The sequence below is a fragment of the Pygoscelis adeliae genome, unplaced genomic scaffold, assembly GCF_000699105.1.
Source record: "Pygoscelis adeliae isolate BGI_AS28 unplaced genomic scaffold, ASM69910v1 Scaffold465, whole genome shotgun sequence".
Lineage (NCBI taxonomy): Eukaryota > Metazoa > Chordata > Aves > Sphenisciformes > Spheniscidae > Pygoscelis > Pygoscelis adeliae.
Window position 1 is genome coordinate 678,775 of NW_008824812.1, and position 22,034 is coordinate 700,808.

The 22,034-nt window shown below is 43.6% G+C and overlaps 1 protein-coding gene across 1 annotated transcript in view; it reads left to right on the plus strand.

Annotated features, from left to right (window-relative positions):
- Positions 1-22,034, plus strand: part of LOC103917156 (vascular endothelial growth factor receptor kdr-like) — a 131,883-nt gene that overhangs the window by 81,746 nt on the left and 28,103 nt on the right. Inside the window, exons 12-19 of the mRNA XM_009324265.1 lie at positions 1,331-1,439; positions 8,512-8,805; positions 10,969-11,115; positions 12,835-12,960; positions 13,072-13,178; positions 14,416-14,551; positions 15,846-15,950; positions 18,357-18,470. Coding sequence (XP_009322540.1) covers positions 1,331-1,439; positions 8,512-8,805; positions 10,969-11,115; positions 12,835-12,960; positions 13,072-13,178; positions 14,416-14,551; positions 15,846-15,950; positions 18,357-18,470 — 1,138 coding nt within the window. The remainder of the gene's footprint in view (positions 1-1,330; positions 1,440-8,511; positions 8,806-10,968; positions 11,116-12,834; positions 12,961-13,071; positions 13,179-14,415; positions 14,552-15,845; positions 15,951-18,356; positions 18,471-22,034) is intronic.

Below are 22,034 nucleotides of genomic sequence, written 5' to 3' on the forward strand. Positions count from 1 at the left end.
AAAGTGCCAAAGCTCAGAAAATCTTAAATAACTCTCGGAAAATACACCCCGCACAGCTATAGACACATTCGTGCTGCAGCTTTATGAGGAGTAAAGCAATGTCTTGTGTGAGTTTAGTTTAGGATATTAAAAAGAAAGTCCAGAGATGCTTTTGTGCACTTCAAAGCACTCTCTGGAGATAAGGACAAAGGGCCAGAGGGTGTTATAAGTCTTGATTCTCAAAGTCCTTAGAGAGGACGGCAAAGAAAGTGATATTTGTTCCAAATGTGAGGGCTCAGAGTTCCTCAGGTGAATGGCTGCAGGGGAAGCAAAGTAATCTTGCAAGAACATCTCTGTCTTGGTGGGTTAGACCCTGCTTTCTTGCTAGCAGCCCAAAGGAAGTACTAGAAACAACTAAAGCCATGACCTGTGGATAGTCCTCCATGAGCTTGTGATGTTGCATCATGACAGAGACAGGGGAGTGCCATACGGCTGGCTCCTCATTAAGGACCCACACAGAAGCAGAGGCTTAGGGTGTTTAAGGAACACAAGTTCTTAAGGATGTGTTTGAGTTCAGCCCCATGAGTAACTGAACCACTTTCTTTTGCGATGTGGTGAAGCTCAGGACAAGTGTTCCTTTCTTCTCCTTCAGGATCCTCCCTTTCTTTCTGCTTTTGCCAAGTGTCTTAGCACAGGCAGCTTCTCCAGAGCTTCCTTACTTACCATGCAAGTTCTGATAAGGCTCTGAGGAAGGGTTATGGAATCAAGGGGCTTCCAAGCACAATTTATAAGAGTGAGCTGGGGCCCAAAGGGGCCACATCCCTCCCTCCCTTCTCTGGGGTTATAGCAAAGCAGAGCAAAATCCTGCAATATTCTTTATACCACATCCATATGAATGACCTGCTTCCCATGCAAATGTGGGTGTCCTGTTACCCACGGAAACCATAACTGAAAAGCAGAAGAGAAAATAGGTGGATGTGGGGCTCCATTTCCAGTGTCTTAGACGAATCTTCCAGGTCCTTCACTTCAGCTTTTTGCTGATGTTGTCACACAAAGACCTTGGCAGTGTGTCAAAGGGGAACCCTGTTTTTCACGGGGGAGACAGGAAGAAAAGAAGGGGAAGGTTTAGGAATGAGGAGGGAAGAGAATTAAGTGGGCTGAGGTGATCAGAGATGAGACACCAAAAAACTAATTGAAGCACTTGTCTGTTTGTGAGCTTCACTTATTACTAGAAACTCCTTTGTTAAGTGTTTTTCTACCATAAAACACATACTTATCCACTACTCTCAAGCCTCTCTGCTAAGCCTACACTACACTCAAACCCTCTACTTTTTCTCTCTTTGCTTGGCAGATTGTGAGCACACTAACTATGGAAAACAGCAGTGCATCAGGAGTCTATTACTGTGTGGCTTCAAACAAGATCGGCGAAGAAGAGAGGAGCATTGAGTTCTACGTCTCAGGTAAACAACACAAGAGACACTACACAAAAACTAGATGCTGATGATCTGATTTGCCTTAATGTTTTATATGGCTGGTGAGTGCTCCTTAAAACTTCTGGGAATCCCTGCATGTTGTGCTTTCAGAGCACTCCCAATCACACAGTCCCAGGCTCTTCCCCACATGCAAGGTCGGGTCCTGCGTCGGTGCACAGCTGAGTTTGACACGTCCAGCATCAGACCTGATGCCCCTTTTGCCCTTTTCAAGCTGCAGATGCAGGCCCTGAGTCTAGCTGCCCGTGTCTTAAAGCAACACCCATGACATTTGAGCGCTGTCCTCATGAAACCTCTAGCAAAAGCTAAGTCCTTTGTAGTCTTCCAGAGGCCTGAAGCCTCTCCCTGGCTCAGGAGAACGGTTGGTCTCCAGTTAAGTCAGCAGGCATAGCAAAGGTGAGCAAGGCCAATATTCAGACCTAATCCAGGGCTGATATCACTGGGAGTTGTTGTGACATTGGATCCCTGCCTGAGCAATTAGCCTTTCCAGTGCCCTTTAAGGAGGGAGGAGGTGGACATGCTATTTCTCTAAAGAACACAAATCCAAACAAATATCTGCTTAACCTTTCAACACAGAAATTCTTTAGTAGTGAGATCAAGACCTACATAATGCTTTTAGGAGAGATGGGAGTTTAAAACAAGAGAAGAGTCCAGGGACAGCCTTGTTCAAGTGCTTAACCAGAACAAACTGAATCATTTCTGTGCTCACTTTCTGGATGAGTGGATGTTGGCTGGTAGAATTTGCATCAAAATAACAATTTTTAGAACAAAGAGTGCAGAAGTGTCCTGGAAGGTAAATGTCTGATTCTCACTACTTGGTTTCTTCCCCGTGAAGCAAGTTCTGAGGGCAAAGCTCGCTCGTGGCAGTGCTCTGCACTCCTCTGCCTCTCTTGCGTCCTGTGTTGTTTGACTCCATGGCTCTAAAGTAATTCAGCACATTTCAAATCGGGCTAACCAGACAAGGGCTCACTAAACATTGTTACTATTCTTATTACACCGAAATGCTAATATGAAAAATGTCATCCAACGATAATGAAGCTGGTGCCATATGGGGGAAAGATTTCACCTCCATTTACAGCTTCTTTGTACTACCCCAATGCCTTATGGAGACAGAAGAGGGTTTAAGCCTCCAAAAGATATTTTCCAAAGCCCTAACTCTTATTTACTTAGGAAAAAGCCCTTCAAGGCGCACTTTTGGGAGATACAGCTCAGACATAAGAGGTCCTCAAGATGTCCAAGGCAGGCTGAAGATCAGCTATTAATTTTATACTTCACCACTTCCAAGTGTTGAGCCTTCACGTGGGTTTGTTTCTGCTCTGAATTCTGCCAGCTATTATGTTTGGATGGGTTACTCAAAGCCGTATGTTCCCAAGCTATTCACAGTACTTTGTAATACTCGGTGACTAAAAGCAGTGCTGCAGCAACTAAATAAGCAACTAGTATAAGGTCAGATTTAAAGGGCTAGATCAATCCACGCACCTTTCACAACTATGTTTTATTTTAGTAATAAAAGTTATGTAGGGCTCTTTTCCCCCACAGTGAGCTAATATTTCAGATTTTTTATCTTAAGATCAATCTAGCAACGTTTTGAGACACAAATCTTTTCATCATGCAATTTTAATTATGAAGGAAACGAATCACTGGACAAAACTACTGACAGCGGTTATGGTGGAAATGTTTCCACCAAAACAGACCAGGAGGTGAGCAGGGCTTGGCAAGACAGATATATTCTTGCCTGTGAAGAAAAGACCCTGAGTCTGTGCCATTCTGGGGAAGAGGCAGATGCTAATCGAGCCTGACTGACTTTTATAAGTGCTGTGTTTAAAAATAGTGGTGTTTATAGATTAGAAAGAAATGAAGTCTTTCTAAATGCGGCCATCCTGATCTTAAATTAGATCATGTTGCAGTGATAAAATAGCAGCAGAGTGACCTGCTGCTGGGTTTCTTTACATGATGGTCCTCTGCTGAGTAATGCATATTACTCCAGCAAGTGGCCAGGCTGCTGTAAGAGCTGCTGCTGAAGGTCTGCCTCACAGATGAAAAAAAAGCACTGTCTTCTACTGGGTGCACTTGGAGGAGGCTAAGCGACCGCCAGGTTACTCTCACCAGGAGTTGCCCCTAGTCTCAGTGTTGGAGGGACATTCAGGGACAGTTTGTGAGGTACCAAATGGGGGAAGTCCAAAAGCATAAGGCTCTAAGCAGGCCACTTTACAATTGCTACGCTGATTAATTTTATGCAGATTGAACCTAAAAGCTGAGATAAAGGCTGAGTTAGAGTCTGAGAGCACACCAGCAATGCGTGGGCCTTTAGGACAGCGTCTAGGCAAATGTTCGTAGCACTTCACAGCGCTCTGTTCTCTGCAAAACAGCTGCTAGTTGTGGGACTCCACAATTATTTCAGTAATTTGTTGATTTTAAAGACCTGATCTCCTGTTATCTCCTACTGACAAACAAGCTGCTGGATCCTGAGCTGCTTTCAAACATTTTGGCTGAATTGAGCTTAATTAACTTCTCCCTGGTAAGAAATCTGAAGACGATACAGGGGCTAAACTCTCTTCTTCCCTCAAAAACCTGTTCCACTAGGTCAGGGTTGAAATGTTTTGTCAGGACACGGCAGTGTGTTACAGGGAAACTTCATCAGGTGTTGTCCAGGCTGCACCTGCTTTCTGGGGACATGCCTTGCTTCAGTCTGGTGTTTTCATCACCACCTTACTCATTTCAGAAAAATGTATTTATCCCAATGGAATAATGTCAACAGCCATTTTGTTCTTCCACTGCAGAGCCCCCACAAAAACTCTCACGGACACTAGAAATAGCACTGGTATCTATTTTTAAATCATTTCTTTGCCAGCAGAATTCATTTCAGTGAAGGGTCAACAGGGTTTGGAGATCACGCTGAAACCAAGCCATATAAGGGGTCTAACGTGATGAGAAATCTTATCATTCAGTGACAGCCCTGAAGCCTCCCTGAGCTCTTTCCGCAGATGTCCTGACTCTCAGTGTCCCACTGAAGCTCTCCTAAAGCTGTTCATGGCAGCAGAAACTCCCATAGCAATGCAGTAGCAGCGTTATCCATCGTGCCCTGGCCTAACTCTTATTCCGGTATTTTTATTTTGTGTAAATCCTTTTTACTTTCTTGCGGAAACAAAATCTGTCCCTGCCTATCTTGCCTACCACAGTTTTGACACCAGTGTTCCCATTTAAGTGGGATGACTATTTTGTCATGGGCAGAGGCGAGCCATCAGATGCTCAGAACTGCCTCATGTCATTGCCCACCACCGGTTACGCACCAAAGGACACTCAAGGCAGACTGCAACCTTCCTAGTGCAGTGAAAAGCTGACCTGATGTCGCCTGGAGGTGTCCTCTGCCATGAACAAGTATTATTTACCTTCTAATCTCTGGTCTGCACCTTGGAAAGGGCAACTATACATCACTGTAGGTCCACAGTAAATCAAATTCTAGCCTTTGTATGATTGTACTACATACAACAAAATGGGATCCCACCCATATGAAACCTCTGAATGTTCTTGGAATATAAATGAATTATAAGAATAACAAATAATAACAAAAGCCCTTTTTCAAGGGCTTATCTGATTGCAAAAACAACTCAGAAAAATGAAGTTAAAGATTTATACCAGAAAGAAAATATTATATTTCAAACATGAGATAAAAATCTGCTATCAGATACTAGAACAATGTATGAACTGGGCTGTTCTACAACTGCTTGCCACTCTCAATTTGCTTATTCCTGACATGTTTACAGGATTTATGAAAAGCTCTGCGCTGTTTCAGATGGTAGGGCTCACCCTTTCTTTTTCTCATTCTCCCCACATGCATATGCCTGATGGCAACCCCCCCCCCAACCCTGACAGGCACAGGGATGGAATTTGGGAAAGAGCAGAAGTTTTGAATTACACAGATTATTGTGCAAAGCACAGGAAATTAAAACCAATTAATTCCTTGTAAATACAAATGGAGCCAGACTTTCTTTTGATTTATGCTGACTTTTTACCTTCCCCCAATGGCTTATTTCCCTATTTTGCCATGGAATCCCGCACAGTCGAGAGTGAAATTCACGGCTACTACACTGTAATACAATACGAAAGACAAATGTTTGGTGACTGCTGATAAAAGAGAAAAGGCCCCATGGTGCATTCTTTTAGCCAACTTATTAGGAGTCTTATAAAACACTGTATCTGTTCAGAGAGAGGAAGTTAATCACTGCTCAGGTTCAAGACTGTGTAAGCAAAGTAGTCTAAGAGATGAACTGACTTATAATGTGCTCTCAAAGCTGCAGTTACTCCCCAGATAATCCAGGTAGGAGGAGAAAAGAGAGAGGAGAGCAAGAGAGACTTTTTCTCTCTCTCTTTCCTTCCACTGTAATGAAAATCAATGAATATTCTATTGGAGCTGAAAGAGCTTCTTGAAAGGCTAACAAGATGGAAGAGAATAGCACAGGTTCCAGCTAAAAATATTCAAAACGCTAAATAAAAAAAGTCAGTGGAAGAAACGATAAGAAAAACAAGCCAGCCCTCTGCTCCCAGAATGTTAAGTTGGTAGAAAAAACCCTGCACTGGTGAACTCCAGCAGCAAGGCGAAACTATCGAGCATCCTTCGCAATTCAGGGCTCGGAAATTAACACACCAAATTCACTCGGAATTTGCACCAAAGTGCCAGAGATCTCCGGGCGCTCCCGCCCATGCTGTGAGTGCCATACACAAGCCAACGCCTTATCCCAAGAGATGCGGTATTTCCCCTGGGGTGGGCTTTCTCCCACAGCCATTCAGGGAAACTCACCCTGCAAAACAAACGGGGTTGCAAGTTGTAAGAAGAAATTCTCCCAAAGAAAAGGCTTCCTGAGAGGCAGAAGCACGGGCAAATGGGGCTGCCAGCCTGACCGCTTAAGGCCAAGGTTTAGCTTGCCCTGCAGATTTGCGGGGGTTCACTGTGTTTTACCCCAGGTAACGTGACCAAACTCCTACCTCATCTCTTTACCTGGAATCCCTTTATACTCTCGCTGAGACCCAGCACTTAGGATCATAGGGTAATTCAGGGTGGAGGGGATCTCAGGAGGCCTCCCAGGCCATTGAGCTTACTAAAGAGCTGAGTCTAACCAAAGATCTGTCTACCTTAGTACTGTAACTCTTGCTGGAGCAAACAGCAAATGCTTAGAAGAGAAGCTAAGAAAAAGGCAAGTTAAGAGGGCACTTTTTCCCTGTTTTGGTTTGAAAGATTCAGGAGAGATGCTGAGATGCTGCTCAGGCCACATCCCAGTGTTTTCACTGGACCTTAATTCTTCCCGTTTAGAGAAGTTCTGCTGGCCTCAGACTTTCCCCCCATTTTGATAAGCATCATCTTGACACGTTGGAACCACAGGACATGAGATGTGAAGAATGGATGTATTACACAAGTCAGTTTGAGCGTACAGCTAGCACGAAGCAAGAAAGAGAGCAACTGAGCCTAACAAAACACTGCATAAAGTAAACTGAAATTTCATGAAAAGGAAGGAAAAGAAAAATAACAATTTCCACAGCTGTGGCCTGAGGGGTCTCTTCTCTTTTTGGATCTTTTGTAAAACATTTCTGCTGCTAGTCTTTAAAAACCATGAAGCAAAGCTTATTGGTTCTATTCCAGATGACTTGTGAAGAAGAGAGACTTTTAATCATATCTGAAAGCTCCTTCAGGGCTCTGTATTTTATATAATATATGGTTTATTATAAGGCAGATTGGTTATTTCAACAGCCTCGCTATTTATGCTCAACTACAGCTTCGGCAGAACTTCTTGCAAGAGTTTGCAGTGTGAGCCCCTGGCCAAATTCCAGCTCCCATGTGGAATTTGTCAGATTGCAAGTGCAGTGCATACTTGCTCCCCTTTAACTTCTGTCCTTCTCAGAGTACCATCCATTTCATCCTAGCTTGAGAAAGCATCTTACTAACAGCTTGGTACTGAAGCAACAATCTTTCAGGTTGATTGCAAACACTGTTCATCTTCAGAAGGTAATCCAGAGCAAGTCCTCCCAAAGTGTCCCATCCCCATACTACGCCTGGTAAAATTTATAAGGGATTCCTCATAACTCTCAGCTGCTTGAAAATCCTGACCTAACAGACAGAAGAATAATTCCAGGTCACTGTGGTTATCAATGCACTTTCATTCAAGTCTGCTGGGTGGATAGATCACTGAAACTAACAGAATAAAAAGGGAAAAGAACATCTTTCAGACAGAATTTAACTGTAGGTCTCTGGCGGCTAATGCAGTAATAGGAATGCGTCTCTAGGCCAGACTCCGGCATTCTACTCAGAAACATTTTTTCTTGTCTTCAAATGGATTCAGTTCACCACTTCAGGAAAATTGATTTTTTTTTTTTTTTCCTGGAGTGAGAAGTTACTAAACATATAGCAAGAAACAGCTTACTCTTTTGTGGATAGATTGGACTCATGCCTCAAAGTATTTCTCTGCTAAATATAAAGGCCTCAAGGACTTATCCATTATTAGATCAGTTAATCCATTCAGTGATCAAGTAAATATCCACCAAGGCACATGTGATGAAAATAAATATTGGCATAGTTGAAATAAGAGAGAATTGGGAAGATTGTTCCGTGGCGAAGAAAGAGAGTGTTACTTCTGAGAAATGGGAATAGGTCTCTATTTTTATGCAATTATACTTTCAAGCACTGATTGCAGACAGAAGGAGAAGAGCTCAGGACGACATTTGTCTACCTGGATAGAAACCTCTCTTGATTACACTCTCTTAGTCCATTAACTACTTCTATTTATAAACTTTCAATTCAGTACTTGAAAATGTAATGATTAGAATACTGAGGCCCAGACTACCACAGGTCAGCACTGGGACGCGAGAGGTGCATTCCCTTACCTAATTCACAAGCACCAGTGCCTGTTTGCACATGCAAATGCGGGTCTCATTAAAATTGGCTCACTCCATTACGGCTCGTCTTTGAAATTTGACCATCAAGTTGCAATCAGGCAGCCAAAGATCTTCTCAGCTGTGACTTAATTGTAAACATGTTTTCTCTTCCTCCTAGATGTGCCGTTTGGGTTGCAAACAGACCCACAAGTCACAACCATTGTGGGGAATGACGTCCAACTGACCTGCCGAGCCTCCAAGTACATCTACAGTCACCTGGCCTGGTATTACCCCTCCTCAGAGGCGTCTCTCAGTGACTCAGTGATCAAGAAAACTGACAACTATTCCATTTCTTTGACGCTGGTCATTACTAATGTCACGAAGGAACAGAGTGGCCTCTACAAGTGCAGAGCCCAGAACCAGCACAACAGCACCGACACGCTAGAACAGCACACTCAGCTCCTCGTCAGAGGTAGGTCCTGCCAACGGAAAACGGCAGCGGGACGTGCTATCGTTCCGCTGCAGGAGCAGAAATGCTGTGCATCTGCTGCTCCCTTTGAAGCCTTTCAAAGCAGAAGGTGCCCCGCATTTCTTAGGGACTGTCCTAACATAGACTTTGTGTTCTGGTTTGGGGATTTTTTCGCATTACTGTATGTGGATTGACACCTAGCCATACATATTACTCATCCAGCCACTGCTGGTTTTGTATAAAATATTTGCCTTACACATAAAGGTGATTTCAGTATCTTCCTAACTCCATGCTGGGTGCAGATATAGTGTTGACAGAGGAGAAAAGGCATCACCCATCATGTTACTAACAGCACAACTCTGTCATTTGGGACTGTCATCCCAGATCTATACAACTTTGGTAGAAGACTCCACCCACTTATGGCTGCCAGGAGGATACAGATACCTAAATAGATATGGACCCAGCAGATGTAATCACGAATGTCACTGGTCAAGTGTATAATCAAGTGACATGTACCATTTATTCTGAGTAAGTGGGATGCATTTAGTTGTAATAACAGTATTTTCTTACTCATACCCAACCCCCCAACTCTTTCCTTTTATTTTCATAAAAATAGTAACACTACAGATCCCGCAGCCTGGTTTCTTTGACTATGTGAATACAAAGGGCAGGACGCTTCTTCCGGTAGAAACTCACTGAAAATTAGTGAAGTTTCTTCTGCTTCATAGTGAAGGAAGTGAGTGATCGGCTCTAAGCCTTCTTAGGAGAAAAAGTGCTGCTGGAACGGGTAAATTTATTAGCTGTCTTCCAATGGTGAAGAAAAACCCAAAGCACAGGAATGGAGTAGAATTGAAATAAACAGCAGCAAGCCAGGGTGCAGAAGACAGAGCCCTTCAGAAGCCGAATTAGACAGTGATTTTCCAGTTGGCTTCCCCACCTACATTAATGGCTAATGAGACACTGAAGGGACAGCTATGCTGCCATAAGCACTTGTCACTGAGATGAAAACCGGGCCGTGCAGTGCTGGCTTCATCCTTGTTTAAGTGAAGGAGCACATTTCCCATGCAGTCCCTACCCCATGCAGCCAACAACGCTCTCACAGTCCCTTCCCCCTCCGCGCAGACACACACACACAAGGAGAAAATGCTCACCCACGCCACAGCTGCGGCTAGCACGGCTCTGATACCTGAGTGGGAGGAGGTTTATTTTAAGAAATGGCATGAGCACCTGCCTCTTCCTGAAGTGCGGAGGAAGGGAAAGAATCTCACCCTGGTATTACAGAGTGCTAGCGGTTTTGGCTTGTCCCCACAGCCGGTACCGGAGCCACCTGTCAGCATCATCTGACACGGAGGCACTGGACTTACCCTGCACTCTGCATTCAGGCAATTCACTTTTCTTACGCCTGGCAGATATTTTTATTCATTTAGTCAAATTTCCACCTACACAGACACCTACACATGATGGCTATGGGAAAAACACAGCTAAACTGGGAATACATCCATAGGAGAACTGGAACCTTGATCACATTCTTCTGAGAATTACCGGGGTCTGTTATTTGTCTGGCACATGTCAGAGAGGTAATTCTTCTGGAGAACAGGCGTGGAAATGCCCCCCCCCAACCAGCCCTCCTTCCCCTACACAAACAACATCTTTTAAATGTACTAACACCCACCAGCTACTGTCCTTATTGCAGGTTTTATGTATTTTTTATGCTACGCTTGTGATTTTATTCATTGCTTTCCTGTACCTTTTATAAATGAACATAAAGTGGAGGTTAACATGCTTTGTAGTAAGTAGATAACTGCACTCATGATGGAGGACACAAAATCCTTAGAACTGTTTCGTCTTTGCCTCCTTTCCTTTTTTGCATTCGCTCTGCATTTGCTCTACCCACTCACTGTCCTCTGTTTTCTTCAGAGGATGAGAAACTCAAGGAGGTTCGAGCTGAAGCCGAATCTAAGCTTAGTCAGTTTGAAAATAAGCCAACTGAACTCACCGCACCCCTCCCATAATCTTTTGGGGGATTTTTGCTGCCACTCATCAATCAAATCTTTGCCACTTCCAGCCCAGAGAGGCCATGCAGGTGGCCAAAGGAGAGAAGATGGCAGAGCTGTGGGAGGTGCCTCCTGAAATCTTACTGTGTCCTGTTTTCCTTTGTGACTGTAGCAAAGGCAGCACCGTACGTGATACAAAACCTCACAGATCTGGAGGTTAACATCAGTGGCAAGATCATTCTGGAGTGCAAAGTCAGTGGCACGCCAGAACCTCAGATTACGTGGAGGAAGAACGGCTACCCCATTTCAGCAGCATCAGGTGAGTGTACTTGCTTCCCGAGCGTGCTGCGGTATTGTACGTGACATAGGATAATACAGGATAATGGACTTGCAGGTTCTCCACAAATGTAGGACCTACAACTCCACAGATACCGCAAGCATGGCTGAGTCAGGACGGTACACACAACCTCAGAAAACACACACACAAATCCAAGTATATCAGACCACTGCAGTAGTCTCCAACTTGGACTTTGAGGTCAAAGCGGCCAGCCGGTTGCAACCCAATGCCTGCTCATGCAGCTTGCCTTCCGCATGTGGCAGCGTTCGCGTCTGCAGAGTCAGCCAGATAGTCTGCATACGTTAGCATAGCATTAGTAAATCAAGGAGTACAGCGTGCTGCTGTTAAGCCTGCTTGTGCGAGACAACAGTTTGTGTACAAAACTGAGACGGAGTGTACCTGCTTGTCAGGTGGGTCTGAAAACACAAGCCTGAACCGTCAGATATCCTTGGGGCCTGCTCAGAATATATTGCAGCAAATTGTGGGCAGTCACCTAACAGTCAGGTCCAGGGCATGCCACGGCATGTCACACATCCTTTCTTTATCTCCCACAACATAGTAATGAGAACGTGCTCTCAGCTCAACGGGTACAGAGCAGTACAGGTACAGTGCTACCATGGGCAGGGAGCAGGGGCTCCCTTACCTGAGCCTGGAATTCCTTCTCAGCTCTCTGTCCTGAGATCTCCTGTAAATCATGGAGAATCCTATCTCAGTAGCCAGTCCTGCGACTTTAATTTTGCATCTTGGGACTAGGTAGGAAATCTCGGATCATCCATAATTCAGATCAGACTGTTCTGAGAGAAACTCTTTATAGCTACTGAAATTTTATAAATAATTCTAGAGGGACAAGCATGTAACTCATCCAACCAATGGAAACATAAATAAAATATTTGGAAAAAACACCTCAGGGTAAATATTTCAGCACAGTGCATGGCAAGTTATGTGCAGTATTCTTGTTAACAACAACAGGATTCATAGGCAGAACACCCAGAAACTCAAAATGTCCTTCCCTTTTGGATTCAAAGCCTGACCTGTTTCCCTATTTCTTACCCAAACATATCCTTAGTGAAACAGATGAGCTCTCAGTTTTGTGCCAAAAATCAGGAAAAATTAAGTGTGGAAAATTAATCAGGAAAATTAAATGTAGAAAAGCCTCACATAGGTCCTACCTAGGCAACTTCCCTCATCCCACTCCACCTCTAGCTCCCAGCTGCCTGTGAATCCAGGATTGCTCCACGCAGTGATTTTTCCAGGGACGTGCATAACCTGATTTCCATGTTCCACATGTTAAAACTCCCATCACTTCCCACAGCCTCCAAGACATCGGCTTTCTCTAGTAATTTCAGAGTTCCCTTTTTTCCCCAGTGTATCTTATTGCCATCAGAAAACCTATCTTCCCATCACTTCACTAACTTCCATAGAAGTTTTCTCAGGCTCTATCTGCTCATAGTAAATTAACAGCCGCATTTGCTGTTGGTTAAATGATCCCCAAGCAATTTACACAGGTATTGAGGAGAAAAAAAGCATCAGGGAAAGGTGGCTGCCAGACCACAATGAGGAGCATAGTATTAAAATGCCTCCTAACAACAGTGCGGACCAGGCCTGCACGGATGGGAGCTGACTTTCAGTTCTCTGTCTCCTAAAAGCATTTGTAAGCAGGTAGGTTATTGTGATCATATTAACCGAAATCCCTTACAACAGGAATTTCCATGGAAAATAATACCCTGGTCATTGAGCGAGTGAAAAAGGATGATGAAGGGCTCTATGAATGCAGGGCATCCAATGACATGGGCCAAGACAGCACATCGGCCTTCATTAAAATACAAGGTGAGTTCCAAGCTAAGGCGAAACGCATATATTGTGTTGGACTGATGAGAACTATTCTTCAGTCATGGACTTTGGCTACATTTAAAGTTTGGTTGTACATTTAACATACAGGTTCTGAGGAGAAATCCAACATTGAAGTTATCATCTTGGTCTGCACTGGTCTAGCCGCTACCCTCTTCTGGCTTCTTCTGACCCTATTCATTCGGAAACTGAGAAAAGTAAGAGAGCTTCCATATTGCACAAAGGGTCTGGGATTGGGCCCAGTTTACGCGTAGCATCAGAGTTTAGGGCTGAATGTTTGGGACAGATGGTAGAAAAACTGTGCAAAATGTTCCTATAAAATTTCAGTCCAAGATTTCTGCTGATAGTCCTTTGACTTCTCAAGAGATCACTTGCACTTGTGAGATTTCTACCCACTTCCATGGTACCATAAAATCAGGCTCTGATTTTATGAGTCAAACTGGCTTGCAAGATTAGGAAACCGAAAAAAATCCTAAATCCCCTAAAACAAGGGCTTGATTTCAGCACTTGCCCAATGAGATTTCTCTGAAACATAGGTATTAAAGGGGGCCCTGTTTTAAGAAAGATAGGATGTTTGCTCTAGAAATGAGCTCAAACCACACAGGTTATTTTGTCTTCTAGTCTTGCTATTCTTTCATCTCCCTCTTGTGACTCAAAGAAGTAAAGTGTCAGTAAAGTTCCAAGGCATTTAGGTCTGTTTTTCCTAAAAGAAACAGTAAACAGAAAGGCAACCACAGCTCTCTGCTCTGAAGCTCACCAAACTACAGTTCCACTGGTCATCCCTAATACTTGAGTAAAATTTCCCCTCCTATTGCAAATACCGTGATTAAATTAACGTTTTCCTCCTTGACCTCAGTTTCACAGAGTTGTGGGCAACAGGGAATTTCCTATTACATTTTACACCCATGCAAGTCTGCTCACAGGACCCACCAAATCACAGTTTCTCACTGAGCAGCATTAGAAGTAGCACTGTCCACCAGCTTTCAATTTTGAATTGTAATAAGCAATAGGCATGAAGTGGGTAGTTTTGGAGAATCAAGCCTGCAAAACAAAACACTATGAAAATGCCAAAATGCTCCGGAGCGCACCAGGAAGTGCAACACATGGAGTTGCCATAGAAAAGCACTGATTTCCTTTAACAGATACAGGTAGAAGACAGTGATAGATTTTGTGTCCTCAGAGTGTTTACCAACATTAATCAGCGACTCTTCCCAACACCCATGAGTGGCAGGCATACATAAACATTTATTTCCCAGATATAAGAAAAGAGAGGCAGGAAGCTGAAGTGATGGATTCATGGTTCAGAATAAATTTCAGAGCTAAGTCTGGAATTCAGGGAACTCCCCAGCCAGCACTCAGTCTTGTAGACGACAGCTCTGCCATTAGAATTGCAGGGTAAATACTGTGAATAATTTCTCCGCACCCTGTTTTTAGCCTGATGCCACAGATATTAAAACAGGATACCTGTCAATTATAATGGATCCAGAGGAAATGCCTCTTGACGAGCAGTGTGACCGTCTTCCCTATGACAGCAGTAAATGGGAGTTCCCAAGGGACAGACTGCGTCTGGGTGAGTGGTTTGGGTATTATTACTGTAAAGAATGATGATTTCTAACGCTCCTCAATTTCAGCGGATTTGTTGTATAACCCAAGAAGCAGCTTATCATTTAGTGCCAGTGTACTACCATCCTTGGGGAGAATTGGCAGCGAGTCACAGAATTCAGGATCATCCTTATTGGGGGGTGAAACAAGGGATTTGGTAAGAAAAGCAAAGACGTTGTCTCTCTCAAAATAGCTACCACCTCTTTTTCTTTCTTGGAGAAGTGAAGCCAAATTCTTGACAGGGAAGAAGGGTACCTCCAGCTACTGTCCCTGCCAAAAGCATGGTTTCACACCCATAGAGGAAAAGGCAAAGAGAAGTCAGTCTGAAGGGTGACAGTCTTTCAGTGGATTTTATTTTGAAGAAATCTATCCGTTCATCAAATAATCAATTCCTTATCAGTCATTTGAACTTGGCTTTGAGTTGTAAAGAGCTATCATGAAAAAATGAACAAAATTTCATTTAACAGCTCAGCTCACTGGATGATGGAGCAAGAAAATGTAAAAAGCAGGTTGTGTTTGTATAGAGAAACAGTAACATCTGTGTGCAATGATGAGTGCAGGGAATATATCTGTACTTGTGTGTGCTCTTGGTGCTTTAGCTGGAAAACGTGGAAGGAGGAGGAAGACAGACAAAAATAACAAAAAATGAGATGATGGTGGGACATAGGGTCAAACTAGCAGAACCAAAAAGCCAGACCTAGCCCTCAGAGCACACTAGGTAACACAGGCATGAAAATTCAAATGAAAGGGAAAATAAAGAAAGATTATAATCTTAAATTCCATTTAGTATAGCTTTTTACATCAAATAAATGTCAATAACTGAAGGGTTAAAGGGTTCTGACTGCCTGAGTGCCTTAGCTGGCTATCTCCATGACTGTAATTCATGAGAGATCAGGGTTCCACAATTCTATGTTTAACCCAAACTCTGACTTTCCTGGGCTTCAGGACAACTATACGTAATGTTTTTACCCTTAAGCCATACATATGTATTCAGCCTTGCCTTCAGCTGAATGCAGATTTATTTATTCTACTCTGTTCTATCACGTACTGTATTGCATTAAAGTCGTATGGATATAAAACATACTGTTTATATCCATATACTGCAAATATGTGATACAGGCTTCTATTGACTATCGGTCTACGTTGTGCCTGGGCACTGGAGTCTTGTATTTCTTGCATAGCTGAGAATGCACGTTTCCCTCTTATCTGATGCAGACTGTCATAAGTCCCCTTTGGCTCATTCTTGACTCTTGCTTCTCTAGGTAAAACACTGGGTCATGGTGCTTTTGGGAAGGTGGTGGAGGCGTCTGCTTTTGGCATTGATAAATCTTCAACCTGCAAAACAGTTGCCGTAAAAATGCTTAAAGGTACATATCCCTCTGAGATTCTCACAAGACTCCTCAGGGAACCTGTGGGCAATGAGGTTTCCAGTTCTCAGCTCCAAGCCAGTCCCAGGTTCATTGTGTTCAGAAGGGAGTGGGTTTGTCATATGGGAGCAATTAGTCATTATACAGTGGATGTTAACGTGTAGGAAATGACAAGCGGGCTCCATGCTGTGCTACTGATTAAGTCTTGTATTCCTAGAGGAGGAAAACAGCAGCTTCCAGGTCTGTGGGGTTAGGAGGGAAACAGATTACAGAATGTAATTACATTAGATAGTCTGAAATTGAATCTAAGCCTTCGATCACAGCCCTTCCAGATGTAGAACAGTTCAAGGGGTTGAAAAAGAAGCAATGCCAAGGGAGTGAATTAGAGACAACTTGCTTGCAATTATTGAAATTAAGGAAAGCTTTTACCATTCAGTGGTGGGGAAGGGGGGAACTTGGAGACTGTTCTTTCATATGCAATTTACATACAAAGCCTCTGCAGACAGCTTATGAATAAATGCATCAGCCAGTACATTGACTCCTTGGGTTGGAGGTTTTTAACTGTTCACTTAGGATTTTTTCAAAGGTACAATCGATGCTCACTGGATGGCTTTTCATAGCCCACGTTGCTCTGCATTGCTGCTGCATGACAGTATTAACCCCTGCAATGCCATGATTCAGGAACTTCTATCACGGTATTTGGCTTCTGTTGCTAGCTGCTTCTCCTGATGCTCTGCTACTTCCCACCTCTCTGGAATTTCCAAAACATCAGTTTATCACCTGTCTGGACCTCCTCCAAATCTGGTCTCCCTTCTCTGCATTAGTCAGCAGATCTTCAGATCATCTTCTCTCCTGCTGTTGTGTCTTCTCTTCCATGCCCATCTCCAGATCCCTGAAATATCCTAGAAGCCCCTGATCGAGACACACTCCCGTCTCCATCCAAAACTTATTTCCCTGGATAGCTCTGGGTTTTCATTCACTTCCACGCTGTGCTTCCCAACTGATCCTCGTGTCAACTCTACCCTGCCTGCACATATTCAGCAAACTATTTGACAGTTCCTCCATCATTTTACACCTTCCTCCCCCAGTGGAGACAGCAGCCTCCTGCTCTAACCTGTCCCTGCCCAACTAACATGCCCATAATTCATCACTTTCCTGAATAAAGCAGATTCTCTAGTGTGAGTCAATCCATTAAGAAAAAAAAAAAGGCTCTGGAGATGTCTGCATTTCTGTAATTCCAGCATTATCTGTCATTTCCATGAAGTAGGCTGGTATCAGTCCTGGGTTGAAGGCTAAAACTTAATGTGCAAGACTATCTGAAACACTTCTGAGGCTGTCCTGTTTGGATTTTGCCAGGCATGTGTTCCAGCTCATGCCAGGGCAAATCAGGAGTAATACCACCCATGTACACACCCATCTACAAACACTGTTGACTGAAGAAACCTTGGGCTTGGAATAGCTCCATCTTTATGACACAACGTGGTGAAAGATTTGTTTATGGGGAATTCTACAAACAGATAAAGAGGTTACATTTGTCACACCAAATGATCTGTTACGTAACTGTTTCTTCACATTTACATCTTACATGATGCAAAGGCAAAAACAGAGGAAACAGGACACAGCCCCTTTTGTTAAAATACATCATGAAAGTTTTGGAAAGAAGGCAGAGGAAACAAACCAGCATCTGAACAACGTCCTGGTCTGAGAGTGCCTTCCTTAGCTTTGGCAGCAAAAGAGAATGAAGCTACAGTAGAACTGGCTAGCCAGTGCTTCATCAAGTGTCAAGTTCATGGTTCACACACAAATATGGCCCCCTCTGCTTTGCTGGAAAATGTATTTCTTGGGTCGATGAGATCTCACAGGGCTGAGATTTAGAAATGCTGTACATTCTCCAGTACATTTTGGGACCCAACTTACAGATGTGTTGGATTCCTCCATCTCCTGCAGTGGAGAGTTGCTCAGTACTGTGGAAAAACATATTCTGAGGTATCATAAGGAAGTACTACTAAACTGCCCATCACCATCATAGATGGAGAAACACATTCTTCTGTGTGCTATTGTTGCTTGGAGTGGTTGGTTTTTCCTTTGCTAAGCTTGCAAAATTCAGTCCTTGCAAAGGTTCTCTGGTATCTGGTTTGGGGGGAGGGTTCTCCTACAGGACAGTAACCCTCCGTAACCCATGCTAGAGAAAGGAAGAGTCACCCAAAAGATAAAGTGTTATTCCACTTCATAAAGGTCAACAGACAACGAAACAGATGAATTATTATCTGTTTAAGAGTCTGAAAAGCAAAGATACTGCAAGTAACCTGGGTGGGTTTGTTTCCAAGTATAAACAGGATCTTGCTGTGTCCTGTTAAAAATATCCTGTTGTGTAAAGATGATTTTTTTCCTGTTTATCTTAAGCAGAATGTGCAACTACTAATGAATGCAAGGCTTTAATGTCTGAACTGAAGATCCTCATCCATATAGGACATCATCTGAATGTAGTCAACCTGCTGGGAGCCTGCACCAAAGCTGGAGGTGAGAAGTCCTCAGTAAATAAGGAGCAAAGAAGAAACACTTTTCAGATACAACGGTGTTCGGATGTATCTGTGGTGGAGTCCAAGTCTCATGCGCATGCAGTTAATGCAAGCACAAGCATTTCTACCTCTCTGCTCATAAGAGAGCTTCTGCTACTGCAGAATATGGCCACATCTCATCAATGGTTTCTGAACGTCTTCTCCCAGCCAGCGGTGTCACTTCTCTATTTACTTTTTCTCTGTCCTTTGTAAGCTTGTTTACAAAAAGGATTATGGACGGAAGGGAGGAAGGATCCTTAATTGCAATTAGGTGCCCAATTCCTCCACATAGGCACTACTAGTCATTTCAAAGGTTCTTCTCCCTCTCCTTCCCTGCCTTATCAGGAGGATGCACCAGGCTTAGCTACTTGAGGCCTCCTCCTTTCCCAAGCACTTCACTCTTGCCGGGCAAATGCAGGCATTTTTTGCGTAGTATACAGGAAGCCTGAAGCAGTCCAAAGCTGAATGGAGCAACAGCATGGACTTCCAAGGGGCTGAGCTGACACAACTGGCTGTACGTCACACAAAGCATCTGTTGCAAAGTGCAGACTTAAACAAAGGACTCCATAAATCTTAGACCTTTGTCACTAAAACATCCCTTCCCATACTGCCATACAAAGCATCCTTGTTTGTTACTATACTGTGCTTTAGCTTCAGGGTAACAACTCTCAAAGATTCCTCTTTACTGCTTATAACCTACCTTCAAAACAACCCCCAAAGGACAGATTTAGGAGAGCTGAGGACAAAAAAAACCCAGAGTAAAATAAATGAAGGGGAAAGAGCAAGAGAGATGGTGCACACATCCGTTGTCATCTGAGACTCCAAAGCTATCATCTTCCCAAAGAACATGTAGTTGTCCAGTCACAGGGGAAAAAAGAAAAGTTCAGTGACGTAGATGTGGTAGGATGCCAGGAAAGAAATCTCCCCTCCAGCAAGATAATCCCAGTTCCTCAAGGAGCAGTCAGTAACCAGCAACCACAGACACTGCTGTAATCTGGGAGCCATGAACAGGGAACTTGCAGGAATTGCTGTAGCACTGCAGACCCCAAAAGCTTGTATGGGAGGACGGCCAGCTTTAGCTGGAGGGTTTTAAGATTCAGACACATAAGCAAGTAGCCTTTTCTTGGGACTGTGAGTAGAGGGGCAGTAACATTATGAATGCTGGTGACTCTCCCCTCCTGTCAAGTCAATGAGGTGGCTTAATACAAACAGGTGCCTAAAACATGGCAGCATTATAAGAGGTCAGTAGTTTTTAACCAAAGCACTAATTCAGCCACAGAGTTCTAGTTGCACAGTAAAACACATCTCAGTAACTGATCAAATATACTGTGATTGTCCAATCTCTGAGGAACTTTTTCTCCTGGGAGTCCCTCAGTTTCCCGTTCTCCAGCCTGCTCCATCCTGGTTGCCCTCCTGGGTGAAGAGATAACCCTCACTCTTCCCTGCTAGCTGCCTAGGAAAACCACAGATTACTCTGGGGAGCAGTGGATGGAGCAGAGCGGTGCAGCACGGCCTTGCAGGGCACTGAGGCACCTCTAGGCAGGTGCTGATTTGTTTACCTTTGAGCAACACAACCACAGACTAAAGAAAAATAGCCTTGAGCTCTCAAGACAGACACTGGGATAAGAGTTACTATTAAAATGCCATTGCAGAATACAGTGCTTTCTCCTTCCTTGTTAGGTTTTATGCAACCATATAACAGTATTCCTGATGAAGACTGTTAAGTATTAAGCGTTAAGTATGCACATATATTATTTTAACAATATAACAATAACAAATTTTAACACCTTGACTGAGTGTCTGATGTTAAGCAGTTAGAACTAATGCATAGTATATGCTTTACAGTGAGGAAATAAAATACGGAGAGGTCATGTCTAGGAAGCATTTCAAAAACATGAGTAAATCACTAACGGGAGCTTTAAAGCTGGACTGGAATCTGCATTTCCTCAGGGCGTCCATGAGGGACATTCGACTTTAGGTTCTTCAGAATAATGTCCCCCAGAGATCTCTTGTGCACTGCCAGATCCCAGCACTGCTGCCTTTAAGCCCAAGCGAGCAGCGTTGTGTGGCCAGCAGTAGAACCGCTGACAGCTCTGATTTTGGGCCAGTTGTGTTTTTGCAATGACTGGTACAGTGTACTCAGGTGCTGAACGTGTTACAGCTGTAGTCAATAGGAACTGGAAGTCCTGAACAGCCCAAAGGTGTCTATTCAATCTAGCAGTTCTACAGGACTTGTAAAAATAAAAAGCCTCGCAGAAATACCAATGTTATTATCCGCAAGCTATTGGTTATTATTGCTAGAATTCACCGTCTCCCTATTAAAGGGATGATCTGCTTCCAAACAGCACTCGTCACCCGGTCTCAGACAGGATGCAGCAACCAGAATCTTTAGAATCATAGAATCATTAAGGTTGGAAGAGACCTCCAAGATCATTGAGTCCAACCATCAACCCAACAACACCATGCCCACTAAACCATGTCCCTAAGCGCCTCATCTACCCGTCTTTTAAATACTTCCAGGGATGGTGACTCAACCACTTCCCTGGGCAGCCTGTTCCAATGTTTAACTACTCTTTCAGTAAAGAAATTTTTCCTTACATCCAATCTAAACCTCCCCTGGCGCAACTTGAGGCCATTTCCTCTCGTCCTTTCACCAGTTACTTGGGAGAAGAGACCGACACCCACCTCGCTACAACCTCCTTTTAGGTAGTTGTAGAGAGCGATGAGGTCTCCCCTCAGCCTCCTTTTCTCCAGGCTTTAAGGTTCACTCTTCCCTCCTCGACCCCTCGGCTCTCCCTTACAGCCCCGCTCTCAGCCTTTCCAGTCAATATTGTACGCGTCAGACTGGACCAAGGGGACAGACGGCAGCACAAGTCTGTATGTGCGTTTCCGATACAGCCAGACAGAAGTGCTGCTTAGAGCTGCCTCCTTCCCGAACGGCCAAGTGCCGCTCTCAGCACTTTTCCTTCGACGTTCAGACTCCTAAGGCTGAACTACAGACCTTCTAGACAGGAAAAGGTTTCTGGACATGAAGGTTGCTGGTTGCTTAGGATTGATAATAATACGTGTTCATATGCATTCTAGTCCTATGATTTCACCCTATCTTACATTTGATGACTACAAAAAGCAGGGATTATGCTAGAAGTAGAGAATGTAGCTTTTCCCTTTCCTAACAGCTCACAGTGAAACATAAAAGCATTTTCAAGCAGATCTTAAAAATATGCATAATTGTATAAAAGCAGCAATTGCACTGAACTCTACAGTAGTTTGCACAGAAATAAGAAAGGAAGAAATTGATAGGACTTCCCAGGCTTTCAAAGACTTCAGACTAAATATTTTTGCAACTTGTGATTTAGATCTGCCTGTGATCCTGCATACTTTTATTGCCTTTAGTGGCATCAGCTCCACCCAAAACAAACAATTGTGAAGGCAGCAGAGAAAAATGAAGACTGGTCCATGCTATGGATCTATGTATAGAGTAAAACAACCTTCATAGCGCATGGGATTGTATATTCTTATTTATCAT